The following is a 15,000-nucleotide window of genomic DNA, read 5'->3' as shown; positions in this document are numbered from 1 at the left end:
CATTTTCGTTGGACCACCTTTGTTTTATTAATATTTTTTTTCTTTCTTTTTTCTTCCCTTTTTTTTAAATTATGTATATCTCCTTTTTACTTCCTATTTCTCTCTCTCTCTCTCTCTCTTTTTTCTCTTTCTCTTTCTCTTTCGTGTTTGTATTTTTAATTACGAAGGAAGAGAAAACACGACAGTCTTTCTCTCGCACGAGTTACGATTCTTGCTTTTCTTTCTTTCTTTTTTCTCTCTCTCTCTCTCTTTCTTTTTTCTTTTTTTTTTTTTTTTTTTTTTTACTTTTAATTTACTTCTGATATCTCGACGATCTTCAATTGTAAAATCTGTATACGCTTATGAATGTTTTCATGTCCGTGTACGTAATGTATGTAATGTTATTAATAGAGGAAAATAACGAAGAAAAGAAAAAAGAAAATAATTGAAAATAACAACAACAATAATAATAACAACAACGAAAATCTCTTACGAAACTTGCTGTTTCATTTTTGATATTATTCTAATAATTAATAATTATAATGTAATTATTTGTCCTCCTCTATGTATCTTCGTTTTAATATATCCATATAATATTACCCGCAAAATTTTTAATCGGATTTATTGATAAAACAGAAGACTATAATTAAAACGTCGGTCATGTTTAAATACGTGTATTTTGTGATTAACATAATTATTATTTATGATTCGTCTTTGTTCATTTATTATTTATCATTTTTCAATTCTATTGCGTTCTTTTTCCCATTTTCAATTATTATTCCTTTATTTTTGCTTTTTTTTCTTCTTTTAATAATAATTTTCTTTTTGCCTTTTCTTTTTTCATGTCTCTAAACGAAATTTTATTTAAAAATTAAAAGGAACAGTAACTAGACAAGTTACAAGGTACATATATATATTTATCGGTTGAATTATTAGAAATATTGTAGAAAGCATTTAGGTTAATCGTATTCCTATCTTCCATTTAAATTTCCACCTTCCGCGTCAAGTAGTTGAATGAACGAATTACTTGACGAATTACTTTATCTACAGAGGACATTTGAGTTAAGAAATTGCAATACATAATGAGAGAAATTATCGTGGAGAACATTGCGAGAGTCATTTTGATTTCTATATATACTCACGTCACGTAATCGCGTTTCAATTTTATTTATTTATGATAATCATTATCGGCACTCTCAATAAAAGAAATACTATTTCAATTTAATCTTTTTTCTTTTCTTTGTCTTTTTTCTTTTTTCTTTGAAAAATTTTAAAGACGAACCATTGTAATCCGATATACTCGATTTAATCCGCACGTGAAAAAAATCTTCATTTTTTAAATAAATATATATATATATATATATATATATATATTTATGTAAACATTACGGATATTAACCGTATACATTCTTCTTTCCGACGTTTCAAATATTTAATATAATATAATATTATATAGACTATATATCAACTACGGGAGACTACATTTTAATTTTAATGTTATTTTTCTAATGTGTAAATGTATACGTAAACGTATGTATATTATACGTGTGCTGTGTATATGTTTATACTGTACGTATTATACTGCGTATGGCAACTTTTTCTCTTTATCAATAAGAGAAAATTGAAAAAAATTTACAAATCGAAATTGCACGTGTTAGATTTCATGATAGGAAGATGATGTCATATATACCGATTTAGGTAAAAGTTTATTATTCGTTGATCAATAAAGGGAACAAAGAATTAAACAAAAAAAAGAAAAAGAACATATTATAACATGTGTGTGTTGTGTAAAATAAATACATAAATAAATAAATATTAATACAATAATAGATAAATATTAAAAAAAATAATATGATCTAGAGAATAAATATAATAAATATAATATTGACAACAATGTGTGTGAGAAATAAAAAGAAAAAAATATAATACAAATAAATAATTAAAAAAGTTATATAGAAAAAAATTTTAACAAAAACAAAATAGTAAATACAAAAAATAAAAATATAAAATTAATAAAAAAAAGCGTAATGTTCGACTAGAATAAGAAATAAAATTAAAATTAATATTATCATAATTTAACGTAAAAATACATAAACGCAAGTATCGACAATATATTATTATCTATATCTATCTTTTTTAAAATTTTATATAGAAATTAAATTTTATGCACTATCGGTGACTTCCCTTGCCCCTTTCTTTTTTATTTTATTTTTTTTTTTTTTTACAATATCGTTTCCTTTTCCTTTTCCTTTTCCTTCTCTTTCTTCTTTTTCTTTTTACAGCCAAAGAAACGTGTTTTCGAATATCTCAAATGGATATTTAATTCGAGGATATTAAACAACATGGTGCATTTCGTTTTCTTTCGTTTGCGAATTCTATGCGCGATTAAACGACTATTTATTTATTCATTTATTTATTTATTTATTTATTTATTTATTTATTTATGCGTATTTATTTATTTATTTATTTATTGCTTATCAAATTTATTGCTCGAGGTAAAAACATTTCTACGTCTTTTATCCTTTTCCATTCTCATTTATTTCCTTCTCCCTTGTTTTCTTTTTTCTTTTTTTTTTCCAATCCTTTTCATTTATTTACTTATTAATTCCTTTCCTTTTTTTTCTTTCTTTCTTTCTTTATTTATTTAATTAACCGGGACACGAACGAGCCATGGAAGGAATTTATTTCGATCGTACGTACGAAGATAAATTTTTGAATATTTGTAAACCGATCGTTTTAAAAGCTCCTCGTTCTTTCGTTACATTTTTCTTTTTCATTTTCTTTTCTTTCCTTTTATTTTTTTATTTTCTCTTTTTTTTTCTTTTTTACTAATTTTCCCCCTTCAAAAGATCGAGAAAAAAAAAATATAAATATATATATAATTTTCGTACATACAATCAATTCCCTCATTTTCTCGATGGCTTCATGACGATGACGATATGACACGACGATGTGTGTGTATGTTTGTGTTTGTGTTTGTGTTTGTGTGTCTGCGGTGACAATGATTAATTTATAATAATAATAATTATTATTATTATTATTATGATTATTATTACTATTATTATTATTATTACTATTAGTATTATTATTATTACTATTAGTATTATTATTAGTATTATTATTATTATTATTATTATTATTATTATTATTATTATTATTATTATTATTATTATTATTATTATTATTATTATTATTATTATTATTATAAAATTATTCTCAAGACGATCGTCGCCAGTTTGGGAGGTGGGGCTAAAATAACGATCATCGCGTGACTCATATAAATCCCAAGGATTTTATTTTTCTTTTTTCTTTATTCTTTACTTGTTTTTTTTTTCTTTTTTTTCTTATTTCTTATCCTTCCTTTTCTTCCCTGTTATTTTTAGCCACACAGACCAGAGCCACACCCTTTCTCACTCCCACGGAATTCTAAAATATTCTAAACATTATCTCCCTTGGAGTAAAAGTGTTTCAATTTATTTTATTTATATTAATAATTTTAATTTTATTTATTTATTATTTTTTCTTTGTTTCCATTCGTTGCCTCTTCTTACTCTTTGTTTCTTTTTTTTTCGTTGTTCTCGTTCCTTTTCCATTATCTTCCTTCTTTAGTTAAAAACATCGCGATCCTTACGCCGGCCATTGAAAAAAATGGCGGATAATTCAAAAACTTCTCTAACAATATCTTAAATTTGTCCTGTTTTTCTTCACTGTCTCTACCCTTGGTTCTTCGAAAAAAAAGCGAGAAGAAAAAAAATTAAATCTCACGAACCATCCTCTTCTTTGGTTCAAAAAGTTACACGTCAATCGTTAATAAATATAAAAAATAATGAGCGAGAAATTCAGAACATATCTTTTATTTTTCTTTCCTTTTCTCCATCTCTTGATCTCTCTTTTCTTCCTTTTGAGATATTAAACAGAAAAAAAAAGAAAAGAAAAGAAAGGAAATAGATAAATAAATATGCCGTGAAATTTATAATTCGAAAAAAACAAGCGACAACCTTTGCCTTATTCGAGATTCGAGATTCGAGATTCGAGATTAATCGAAGTGTTTGTCGTGAAAATCTAGGTCAACGAGCGGGCGACCGACCGAGTCGAGCTTCTGCGTGGTTAGCACGCGCATTAATTACATCGCGCGTGGCACAAGCTTTCTTTTTAATAACGCGCCATTGTGCTTTTCTCTTTCTCTCTCAGTCTCACTCTCACTCTCATTCTTTCTTTCTCTCTCTCTCTCCATCTCTCTTTCTCTCTCTCCTCATTTTCTCTCATTTCTCTAACTTGGACTTCGTAGTCACGGAAATACCAAAATAATTTCGCGCATTCTTGCTTGATTAAGGAGAAAATAAATAAATGAAAAAAATACAAAGACTAATGTAAAAAAAATGGCAGATATATGAAGAAAAACAGGTACGTTTCTCTGAAGTAATCCTATTTGCTTTCTTTCTTTCTTTCTTTCTTTCGTTCTTCGTTTTTTTGTTTGTTTTCTTTTTACCCCCTCGTAATAAATTCCTTTTCGAAATATTCTTTTACGTTCTCCAAAGTTAAAGCCAAAAAACAAAAGAAATGTCTTTTTGAAAAATCATCTCCAAAATTCGACTGCTTCTTCGACGGGCAGTGTTCCTCGTTAATTTCCTGATCCTTCACGTCAATGAAGAATCAATGTAAGATTTCAAAATTGATTTCTCTTTTCTTGTCGTCCTTATTAACAATACCAAAGTGAAAATGATTTATGAAGGATATATATATATATATATATATATATATATATATATGTATGTATGTATGTATATATACATAATATGTATATACATATAAGTGAGTTATCTCGAAGGGTGTGGCGGGACGATCGGTCGCTATTGCCGAAGCGCGAAAGAAGATAATAACAATAATTGCGGTTTCGTTAAACTTCGATGTTCGCCTATAAATGTATATAGTTCGTTGTTTCGAAACATTGCTTTTTTGACCCCGTACGTGTCGTCATAGAGATTTTTTTTTTTTTTAAATCATTTTATTTTTTTTATCTTTTTCTTTTCTTTTTTTTTCTTCCATTTTAATATTGCCTCTATAAAATACGTGTATACCAACGTTACGCGTCTATTATTTTCTCGTGTGTTTTAGTTTTAGTTTTAGTTTTAGGTTTAGTTTTAGGTTTAGTTTTAGGTTTAGTTTTAGGTTTAGTTTAAGGTTTAGATTTAGTTTTAGTTTTAGTTTTAGTTTACTTTAGTTAGATTTTTCTTCTATTTTTCTTTTTTTTTCTTTTTTACTTTTTTTTTCTTTTCATTATTCCTTTCTCTCTTCTTCACCCTAAAATACACGTGAGAGACGTTCTTACGTACCTGTCCGTCTGTCTGTCTGTCTGTCTGTCTGTATGTATGTGTGTGTCTGTGTGTGTGTACGTGTAGATGTATACGTGTCCATACCTAAGCAGCAAAATCTAAATTCGAAAGATACGATTGTATCTTTTTTTTTTATATGCATAACGGATAGTAGTAATGAAATAAAGAGAAAAAAGGAAAAGAAAAAAGGACAAAAATAAGTAAAAAATAAGTAAAAAAATAAAAAAAAAAGAAAAAGAGAAGGAAGAAATAGTTGCCACATAAATAAGTGAAATGTGTCACGCGCGCACAATCGTTGTGTAAATACCTTGGCTCCGTTCAAACGATTCATTTCATGCGATAAAAAGGAAATGAAAAAGAGAAAAAAAGGGCAGAAAAAAAAATAGAAAACAAGAATAAAATCTACATTATTATCGCTTCTAAAGTTTTCTTCCTTTCTTTTCTTTTTTCTCTCCTTTTTCTTTTTTTTTTTTCATATATCCACGATTAATAATACGTATGGCCGACCGATCAACACGTAATACACAGATATAATCGTACCTTCTGAATTGCCTTCTCTCTCTCTCCCTCTCTCCCTCTCTCTCTCTCTCTCTCTCTCTCTCTCTCACTCTCTCACTCTCTCTTTCTTTCTCTGTATAAACATATTTGCACGTTCGTGGGTTTGCGCATGCGCAGACCGAAATCGCGTATAAATAAAGAGAAAAGAAGTATAAATACAGTATGCGTATAAAAAAATGTATACAGAAACGTTAAAGGGATGGAAGAAGAGGGGTAGAGAAGAGGGGTATTTTGTAATTGTTGGAACGCGCCTTAATTCGTCACGAATCGAATCACCTTTCTCATTCGAATAATAATAATAATAATAATAATAATAATAATAATAATAATAATAATAATAATAATAATGATATTGCGCAAGCGCGTAATAAAAGAAGCGCGATAACCGATTATAATAAACGCGATTCGGTAATGCGCAGCGTAATTACCTTTTGGAATTGTTCGCGCAAACGTATGAGTATATATATATATGTTTGTGTGTGTGTATGTGTGTGTGTGTGTGTATACGTCGTTAGTTCCACATTATTATAATCTGATCAATCCTAACCAAAATAGCACGTATACATTTATATATATGTATATATATATATATATATATATACATATATACATATATATACATATATACATATATATACAAATATATATATATACATACATATTCATATACATATACACACATATATATATATATGTATATATTGTATTGTATATATATACGTATATGTATATACGAACAACATTCCAAATATTATTCCCCATTATATTTTTAATTCTTTTTTTATTCGAATTAAACATACGTTCGAATTTCTTTTTCTTCTTCTTGTATTTTTCCATATATCTATATATTTTCGCGTGCTATTATTATTTCATCATCTAATTATACCTTTTAATTTTTTTTTTCCTTTCCTTCTTCAATATTTTATATTTTGAAATCGACGAAATGGAACCGACAATATAATTCATTCATACGTCACAATACGTAAGTTATATATGTATTTCTCTCTCTCTCTCTCTCTCTCTCTCTCTCTCTCTTTCTCTCCCTTCTGCTCTTTCTCCTTGTTTCTCTTTCCCTATGAATTTTCTAAAATCATTAGCAAGTATATTTCAATCATCTTCGTTACAAACATTTCGTCAAGATGTTCGCGTTGATAATACGATTATAATTGTATCATTCGTCGAAGACCGAAAAGACCTTAAAAAATGTTCGACGCGAATTTGTATCACAAAGTTTCGCGTCATCGTCATTATTATCATCATCATCATCATCATCATCATCATCATCATCATCATCATCATCATCTCGATATTCGAAAAAGATTATTTGTTTTTCCTTTCGTGAGATTATTTTAATGTTGATACTATTGAAAACCCATTTCGGATTCCCAGTTCAGCTAATTTTAAGTTATCTGAGATAAATAGTGTTAACGAGCTCGCGACTAGTATCGTACGCGCTAGTAAATATATATATATATATATATACTATATATATATATAATAATATAATATAATAATATATAATATAGTAATGTAATAGTTATAACCGACTAAGATGACTAGATAGCAGTGTGGACGTCAATTGTTCGACGTGTGTACGTGTATGTGTGTATGTGTGTGTGGGTGGGTGTATGTACTTCTTGATTATTTTGTTTTGTTTTGGTTTGTTTTGTTCTCTCTTTGTTTCTTTTAAGACTTAAACATTACTGGACGTTTTTGAAAATGTTAGACATTATTGATCACCTACTATGTCTTCCTTCTCTTTCATCATTACCTACCGTCTTTAATTTCTTCCTCTTCACTGGCACTTTACTACTTAATATCTATGGCAAACCTTTTAAAGATCGACCCGTTCGATGCTTTCGCTTGTTTGCTTGCTTTCTTGTTTGCTTGCTTTCTTTCTCTCTCTCTTTTTCTCTCTCTCTCTCTCTCTTTCTCTCTCTTTCTCTCTCTATTTTTTCTCCATTTTGTCGTTTATCCAACTACCGCGAGAAGCCGCTAGCTTTCTCTGAGAGCATTTACAGTGGCGCAGCCGTCAAGCCTGTTAAATTTCTCGTAACGCTGCTACAAGCCTCGGTTTGGGCTCTGCTGATGTTGCTGTTGTTGTTGCTGCTGTTGCTGCTGCTGTTGTTGTTGCTGTTGTTGTTGTTGAGGTCCGTTGGTACAATGCTGATGTTGATGTTGCTGTTGCTGTTGCTGTTGTTGTTGTTGTTGTTGTTGAACATCTTCATCCCGAAGACAAGCAGACTCGAGATGCTTGTTTAAATAAGATTTAAGAGCGAACGTTTTGTGACATCTCGAGCACTCATAATTCTTGTCGGCCGAATGGGTTTGCATGTGCGCTCGCAAATTCGAACGATCGGCAAATGCCTTACCGCAGTGTGCGCATCCGTAAGGCTTCTCACCTGTATGGCTACGAAGATGACCCTGAAGTAGCCAAGGCCTTGAGAACATCTTCCCGCAAACACCACAACTATGGGCGAGCTTATGCGTTAGCACGTGCATCGCCAGTGCTGGCATACTGACGTACGCCTTGCCGCAGTGAATGCACTTCTTTGCCGACTGAGAATCGAGACTACGGTGAGTTTGCTTATGCCGCGATAGATTCGACGAGGTAGCGTATTGTTTGCCGCATTCGGTACATGTGAACTTTGGCCTGTCAGGTTGAACGGCTTCTTTGTCGGGCACCACGGCACCATTGTTACTCCCGCGACGTTTCGAACGACCATCGGACACAAAGAAGGCCTCATAGGTGTAGGCGACCGTTTTGCTGCCACCGTTACCGCTACTGTAAATTATTCCTTCAATTAGACTTTATCTAATCGATTAATTTCATTGATTTAGATCAACGATTTTTCAAATTTTTCAAACTTATCTGTTACGAGATATCATTTATTATTATTTTATTTATTTTGATAACGTCTAAATTAATTTTAAACTTATATGAATAATCTATAGTTTGTAATAATTATATATTGTATGTAGAGAGAAAGAGTTAGAGAGAGAGAAAGAAAGAAAGTATATGTGTTTGTTTTATTTCAATCGTTGAATTTATCAATGGTAGAATCAAGTATTAAGATTAAAAATATATGAACAATTTTTAACGATTACCAACTGTATAGATATCAATGTTAAGACGAACAGATTAAAATAGGTCACTATGCCATATATGTGTTTGTATGTGTGTATTATAAAGAGTGTTAAGATTGAATACTATCTAAGAATTTGCCAAAGCAAAGGTATTATCTTAAATATACGATCACTCACCTGTCCCTTCCGTTACAATTTCCAGAAACATTGCTTTCCGCAGTGGCTGGAGATTGGGGTTGAGGTGGCGCATGTTCTTGTTGACGAAGCTGAGCATTTTGAGACGTTGGTACTGGCACCAAAACGGAAACCGGTATCGGTTGGGGCGAAGGTGCTCTTTGTAATTGTTGGGTCGGTTGTTGTTGCTGGTGTTGTTGTTGTTGTTGTTGTTGTTGTTGTTGTTGTTGTTGTTGTTGTTGTTGTTGCAATTGCACAACGGTGGCAACATTAGCTTGTACTTGAGTCGTCGGAGGTGCTGAGAGAGTATGAATGAAAACCGAATGCGTGGGTGCTGCCGGTGAGGCACTCAAATCGAGGATAGCCTGAGCCGCTGATAGATCTTCCTCGGCCGAGGTACGTATTTCGGTGGTTGGTTGAAGACTATATGGCCGATATATGTCCTTCTTTTTAGGTGGCAAGGATAGAGCAGTGCCGGTACTGGTAAAACACATGGACAAGCTTTTTCTTGGTGGTAAACTGTGGGAGGTTGTAGTAACGGTGGATGGCGTAGGTGTTGGTTGCAGGGACGCTCCATCACTCGAGACAACTTGTATATCCTGTGGGGGTGGCGAAGGTACCACTGGTTGTGCCAATTCCGCAGCCGATCGCAAAGTTGCATATTTTGGTGGTTCCTCGTGACTAATCCATGCCTCGTGCGTATAACCTATTCAAATAAAAATATATACATAAATAATTACGGAAATATTAAAAATTTATCTTCCATCTAAGAGAAATTAGTTAATCAATGGATTATAGTTGATCGCGGATTTAGAATCTTGATCTAAGCGCAAGCGCTAAGACCTCTTACGTGTATCAAGTAAACATAAGAGAGGGTGGCATGAATATTTCAGTCACTGAATCATTCTTCAACGGAGCAGCATTTCATTTCCTGCCTGTCGCATGCGCCAGCTGTTTCCTCCATGTGCTACTATTACCGAGTAATACGAAGGGATCATAAACAGGGAGAGGAGGAAGAGAAAGAGAAGGAGGGAGAGATTGGTAATAGGGGGAGGTGATTAGAGAAGGGTAAAATATCGAGGAAGTATAGACATAGTTAAATTAGGATTTGCAACTATTATGAATAGATATGCAATGTATAATTAGAAATATTTCTCTTTCACTCTCTTTCTCTCTCTTTCTCTCTCTCTCTCTCTCTCTCTCTCTCTCTCTCTCTCTCTCTCTCTCTCTCTCTCTCTCTCTCTCTTTATTTCCCTCTCATTTCTCTTTGAAAATCACGTATTACTCTAATGATGTCTCATCGGAAACCCTATCTAATCGTTCTTTTTCCAATTGACTTTTGCCACGACCAAAAATCATTTGACCTTCGATGTCTATCACGGCCAACAACAAGGATCGATAGTGGTAATATCACAAGAGTAAAAGGGACGATAAATTGGTATATATATATATACACCTATATATAACTATATATATATATATATATATATATATATATATATATATATATATATATAAATAGACAATGTAAAAGGCTCGTTAGGGTAACTTTATCGATCGATTCTCTTAAAAAGATCACGATTGATCCCTTAAGTCCTACCGAAAAAAAAAGACGAGAACAAACAAAAAGCAGGTCAAAGTACTTAATTAAAATGATTTCATGGAAAAAGAAAAGAAACAGAAAAAAAGAAAAAGAAACAACACTCGTTAAGGTAACTTTATCGATAGATACCTCTTAAAATACGATCTAAATTGATCCCATGAGTCTTACCGAAGAAGAAAGGAAAAAAGAAAAGAAAAGGAAAAAAAAAAATAATAACGTCGAACAAAAAACTTGATTAAAATGATTTCGCGGAAAAAAAACAAAGAGAAAGACGTAAAGGAGGAAAAGAAGAAGAAAAAAGAAAAAGCTCGTTAGGATAACTTCTATTGATCGATTCCTCTTAAAATACGATCAAGAGATTGAATCCTTAAGTCTCATCGACTAAGAAAAAGAAGAAACCAAAAAAAAAGGAACTTCCAAGTAGGTACTTAATTAAAATGATTTCACGTGACGGGTTAGAGTCAAGGGTAGAGGGATAGAGATAAAAGGGAAAGGGAAGGGGAAGGATAAAGAATAGAAAAATAGAAAAATATAAAGAAGAAAAGAAACTAATTACAAAAAAAAAGAAAAAATAAAAATAATACAAAAATATACATATACATACATACATATATATATATATATATATATATATATATATATATATATATATATATCGTGGCGGTAGTTAGAATATCGAAGAAGAGGTTGAGTTGGTGCAGTTGGGTGGGGGGTTGAGGTGGATTGGAGATGGAGGTTTTGGTTGAGAGGATATGCAACGCGCGCCACGCGCATCGGCACGACGCGAGTTCGTGGGAAGGCACACACGATAGCAATAAATCAGAAAAGTGTGTTGCCGATCGATCAGCGGCCGCGCATCTATTATTGGTTGGAATAAAAGGGAAGTCAATATCCAGAGAAGACAGTGGCCGTGTCTGGAAGTACGTTTCATCAACGAGCCTGAAAAGAAGAGAAAGAGTGAAAGAGATAGACAGAGAGAGAGAGAGGGAAGGGAGGGAGGGGGGGGAAAGAAGAAGAGGAGAAGAGAAGAGAAGAGAAGAGGGAGGTAGGGTTAGGTGAGAACAACGGCAAAGAGGGGGAGTGGATATAGAGTTGAAGAGAAGGGGCTAGAAGAGTCGGAGGGAAGGAGGGATACAGAGAGAGAGAGAGAGAGAGAGAGAGAGAGAGAAAGAGAGAGAGAAGAATACAGAAGCCGAGGGAGGCAGAGAAAGGGATGGAATCGATAATATCGGATGAACACTTCGTGCGCACCGGTCTGTTCACTTGAGTTTATCCGTATGATGGAAATCAATTTTTTTTTTGTTGTTTTCTTTTTTTCCGCTTTTTATTTCTTTAGTTTTGTTTTGTTTTGTCTCTACGTTTGTTCGTTTTTATTCTTTTCTTTCAGACGAATAACATAAAAAAAGAAAGAGAAAGAGAGAGAGAGAGAGAGAGAGAGAGAGAGAGAGAGAGAGAAAGAGAAGAAAGTAATGTAGTTAAAAAGAGAGATAATAGAGATGTATACTTTCAGAAATTTTCATTCACCGATCGAATTTTTCGAGTAATCCTGAACACGTGAAGAATAAAAATGAATGTTTGTAGTTATCAATGGATCTATAAACCAGCACACGTGTGTATGTGTGTGTTTGTGTATAAGAGTATGAGAAAGAGAGAAAAAGAAAGAGTGATAGAGTGATAAAGAGAAAGGGAGAAAGAGAGAGGGAGAGAGAGAGATTTTTATCGCGTTAAATTTATACAAAGAAAAGTTTTAGGGATTTTCAATGAAAGTTTTTTTCTTCCTATTTTTTTTCTTCTTTTTCTCTTCTTTTTCTCCTTTTATTTTTATAAAGAGCAAATTTTCATACCGCAATATATATATATATATATACCATTACAACCATGGGATTATAATATTAATTTCGATTAATATTCGAATAGTATTAATTGAAAGATAAGTAAATAGAAGAGAATTTAATTAATCAAAAGGATCACATTTGCTCTACGAGTATATACAGTGTCCCCTTTCATCGAATAAAACTGAAGTATATAATTATAATGAAAAACGTGTCAATGAGAATGCATATATATATACGTACATGTGAATATCTGAAATCATTCATCAGCTATGTTATGTCTCTATTATTTTATCTAACAAATAATAAAATGTTAAGCGACGTAGCAAGATCAATCGAAATTATAATTTCTCCCTTAAATTATATGTATCTTTATACAGATATATTTTTTCTTTTATTATTATTATTATTATTATTATTATTATAAATTCGATCTAAATCAAACTATCCGAAATGTCAAGATCGTAAAACGATTGACTGGTATCTTAAAGTCAAGGTCATCGGGATTTAAAGGAAATTGAAAATAGATTTTTATAAACGTGAAAAAAATTGCGAAATCCATGGATTTTCAAGAAATAAGAAACAGACGGAGAAGAAGAAGAAGATGAAGAAGAAGAAGAAGAAGAAGAAAAAGAAGAAGAGGAAGAAATATTTTGAGAAAAATTTTTCAAACACGTTTAATCGATTAGAAAATCTCAGGGATATGGACGAAAATGGATAGCATCGAAAACGGGTGTGTCTCCAAACATTGATGATGATGCGTTCTAGTGTGCGTGCGACGCATGTCCAGAATTCGTCGTATCATCCTCGAGGACAATCGAGAACTATCCACGAGTTTTCCTTTAAAAGCACGCTAGTAATGACCTTCTTCTGTAGATATAGATGTATATCTATACAGGTATATACGTATATTTATATATAAGACAAAATAAGACCAAGAGAAAGAGAAAGAGAGAGAGAGAGAGAGAGAGAGAGAGAGAGAGAGAGAGAGAGAGAGAGAAAGAGAGAGAGAGGGAGAGAGAGAGAGAAAGACTGGAAGGGTGGTTGAGAAAGAGAAAGAGTCAGAGAAAGCAGGGGAGAGAGAGAGTGAGAGAGAGAGAGAGAGACATTACATGGAAGAGAATCACGCCATTGTTACGACAGTTTCCGTCCACTACTGCAATCTTTCTATAGCATGCACAACCACCCCAGCGGGCGTGTCACGTACAGTCACTCCTCTTTTCGTCCTAACAACCCACGAATTTCAAAGTTCTCCCCGAGAGAAAAAGAGAGAGAGAGAGAGAGAGAGAGAAAAAAGAAAGGAAGAAAAAAAAAAGGAAAAAGGAAAAATGAAATAGAAACAAAGAAAAGATAAAAAGAAAAACGAAATGAGAAGACGACACAAAGGGGATTCCAGAACAAAACGAAAATTCCAGTCAGAATTCACGATGATAATGTTAGCTAGAAAGAGAGAAAGAGAGAGGAGGAGGAGGGAGAGAAAGAGAGAGAGAGAGAAAAAAGCGTGGGCGTGGCATTAAGAGAGAGAGAGAGAGAGAGAGAGAGAGAGATCTAAGGGAAAAGAAAAGAAAAGGAAAGAAAATGGAAAAAAATAAAAAGCAAGCGAAAAAATAAAAAGCAAACGAAAAAGAGGAAGGAAAAAAGAAGTAATAAAAGAAGAGAAAGAAGAAGAAGAAGATGATGAAAAAGAAAAAAGATTATGAGGAAAAAGATTATTAGATATTTCTAATCGTTCGTGTGCTTTCCATCGTTCGGTAAAAGAATATCGATTGGTATAACAAAGCTGTAATATATAAGTGGGTATCCGAGAAGCGGTTGGACTGAAAAGCAATCGAAATTACGTAACAGGCGGTCGGAGTTAGCTGGTTAGCTCGCGGAACTTCTCGTCAAATAGATAACAATAATGCTTTTCCACGACGAAACTTTTATATCCAGTCGATTTATCTATCCGTTCATCTATGTATCTATCTTGTTTTTTAATCTTCCTTTTTTCTCTTTTTTTGCTTTTTTTTCTTCTTCTTTTTTTTTCTTTTTTTCGAGCGAGACTCGATGTATTTATTCTTTTTTCTTTCTTTCTTTCTTTCTTTCTTTCTTTTTTTTCTTTCTTTTCTTTTTTTTCCGTACTAGTTAACCTTGGAAATGGAAAACGAGGGAATATATATATATGTATATATTTGTCGAAAATAATTGACAACCACAGGACTAAATAATGTTATTATTGGGATAATAAAATATAGTAAGATGCCTCACCATGATAATAAAGAGCGCCAGAAGCATTCAACGGTGGTGGACTTGGCGCGGTAGCACCAGCGGTAGGACTATGAGGACCCCAACAGGTTTGCTGATGATCGACCTGCCTGTTATCGCTGTCACCAACAACGTCGATTTCCTCCTCCTCAGGCTCATGATGTTGTCTATTAGTTTTCTTGTCCATAAC

General features: G+C 32.5%; 1 protein-coding gene across 1 annotated transcript in view; it reads right to left on the bottom strand.

The window, feature by feature from the left end:
• Positions 1 to 4,962: 4,962 nt before the first annotated feature.
• LOC124421584 (protein snail-like) overlaps positions 4,963 to 15,000 on the bottom strand; it is an 11,589-nt gene continuing 1,551 nt past the window's right edge. The window contains exons 1-3 of the mRNA XM_046956938.1: positions 14,814 to 15,000; positions 9,135 to 9,837; positions 4,963 to 8,655 (exon numbers count right to left, since the gene is read on the bottom strand). The exon at positions 14,814 to 15,000 is cut by the window's right edge and continues 1,551 nt beyond it. Of these exons, the coding sequence (XP_046812894.1) occupies positions 7,932 to 8,655; positions 9,135 to 9,837; positions 14,814 to 15,000 (1,614 nt within the window). The 3' untranslated portion in view covers positions 4,963 to 7,931. The remainder of the gene's footprint in view (positions 8,656 to 9,134; positions 9,838 to 14,813) is intronic.

Source organism: Vespa crabro, chromosome 2 (genome assembly GCF_910589235.1).
Source record: "Vespa crabro chromosome 2, iyVesCrab1.2, whole genome shotgun sequence".
In the NCBI taxonomy this organism is placed as follows: domain Eukaryota; kingdom Metazoa; phylum Arthropoda; class Insecta; order Hymenoptera; family Vespidae; genus Vespa; species Vespa crabro.
Note: the sequence above shows the minus strand (reverse complement) of the source record. Positions and strands in the feature narration are given on the sequence as shown.